Below are 859 nucleotides of genomic sequence, written 5' to 3'. Positions count from 1 at the left end.
TCTATCTATCTATCTATTTATCTATCTACATACCAACCTACCTATCTATCTATCTATCTATCTATATATCTATCTATCTATCTATCTATCTATCTATCTATCGATCTATCTATCTATCTATCTATCTATCTATCTATCTATCTATCTATCTATCTATCTATCTATCTATCTATCTATCCATCTATCTAGCCATCCATCTACCTATCTGTCTGTTAATATGTGTATTTGTGTATCTCTCAATGAATCGGTCTATGTACCGATCTATCGAACAAAGATACTGAGATGTACAAAATTCGACGCGGGCACTATTGTTGTCGTATACGTTAACACGTTAACATGGCGATATTTGACACTCACCTCGTTTTCCGTCGAGTGGTCTCCCAGCACAGCGCTAATGCAGAGGACGAATGCGAAGAAGCCAGCGAAAATATGAATCTGTTGCATCTTGGTTGCGTAGAGGCGGCGTCGGCGAGAACGATGCTGTGTTTGCTACGGTGTGCTTGAGTGCGTGCGTGGTAGGAAGTGCGTGCGTGTGCGCGGTTCACTCGTCTGTAGCGATGCGAGTTGTCTTCCTGAGTCGGGCTGCACGAGGAGTGTCGGTGACGCTGTGACGGGCTGATCTGCTTTAAGAACTGGAGCCATGCGTCGGCGCGTTTTATAGCGGTGACAGTCGGCGCACTAGCCCACGTGCATGCGCTCCGCTGCGCCGACGGTGCTTCTGCGCACGCCACGCGGCCATAGCGATCTCCCAAACGACGGGGTAGTGGCGGCGTCTTTAATTGCCGTGCCCTTCTGCATCGCTGCTGCTGTTGCTGCTACTGCCGTTTGATTTCATTGTCTGGTCGACGTGGCACCACAT

The 859-nt window shown here is 48.0% G+C and overlaps 1 protein-coding gene across 2 annotated transcripts in view; it reads right to left on the bottom strand.

Moving 5' to 3' along the window:
• LOC106806457 (prohormone-1-like) overlaps positions 1–610 on the bottom strand; it is a 17,628-nt gene extending 17,018 nt beyond the window's left edge. For both annotated transcript variants that reach the window (XM_014808395.1, XM_014808396.1), the window contains exon 1: positions 358–610. In XM_014808395.1, the coding sequence (XP_014663881.1) occupies positions 358–444 (87 nt within the window). In that variant the 5' untranslated portion in view covers positions 445–610. The remainder of the gene's footprint in view (positions 1–357) is intronic.
• Between the last annotated feature and the right edge of the window lie 249 nt (positions 611–859).

This window comes from Priapulus caudatus, unplaced genomic scaffold, assembly GCF_000485595.1.
Source record: "Priapulus caudatus unplaced genomic scaffold, Priapulus_caudatus-5.0.1 Scaffold161, whole genome shotgun sequence".
Taxonomy (NCBI): Eukaryota; Metazoa; Priapulida; class Priapulimorpha; order Priapulimorphida; family Priapulidae; genus Priapulus; species Priapulus caudatus.
This window is presented reverse-complemented; position numbering and strand designations above follow the sequence as displayed.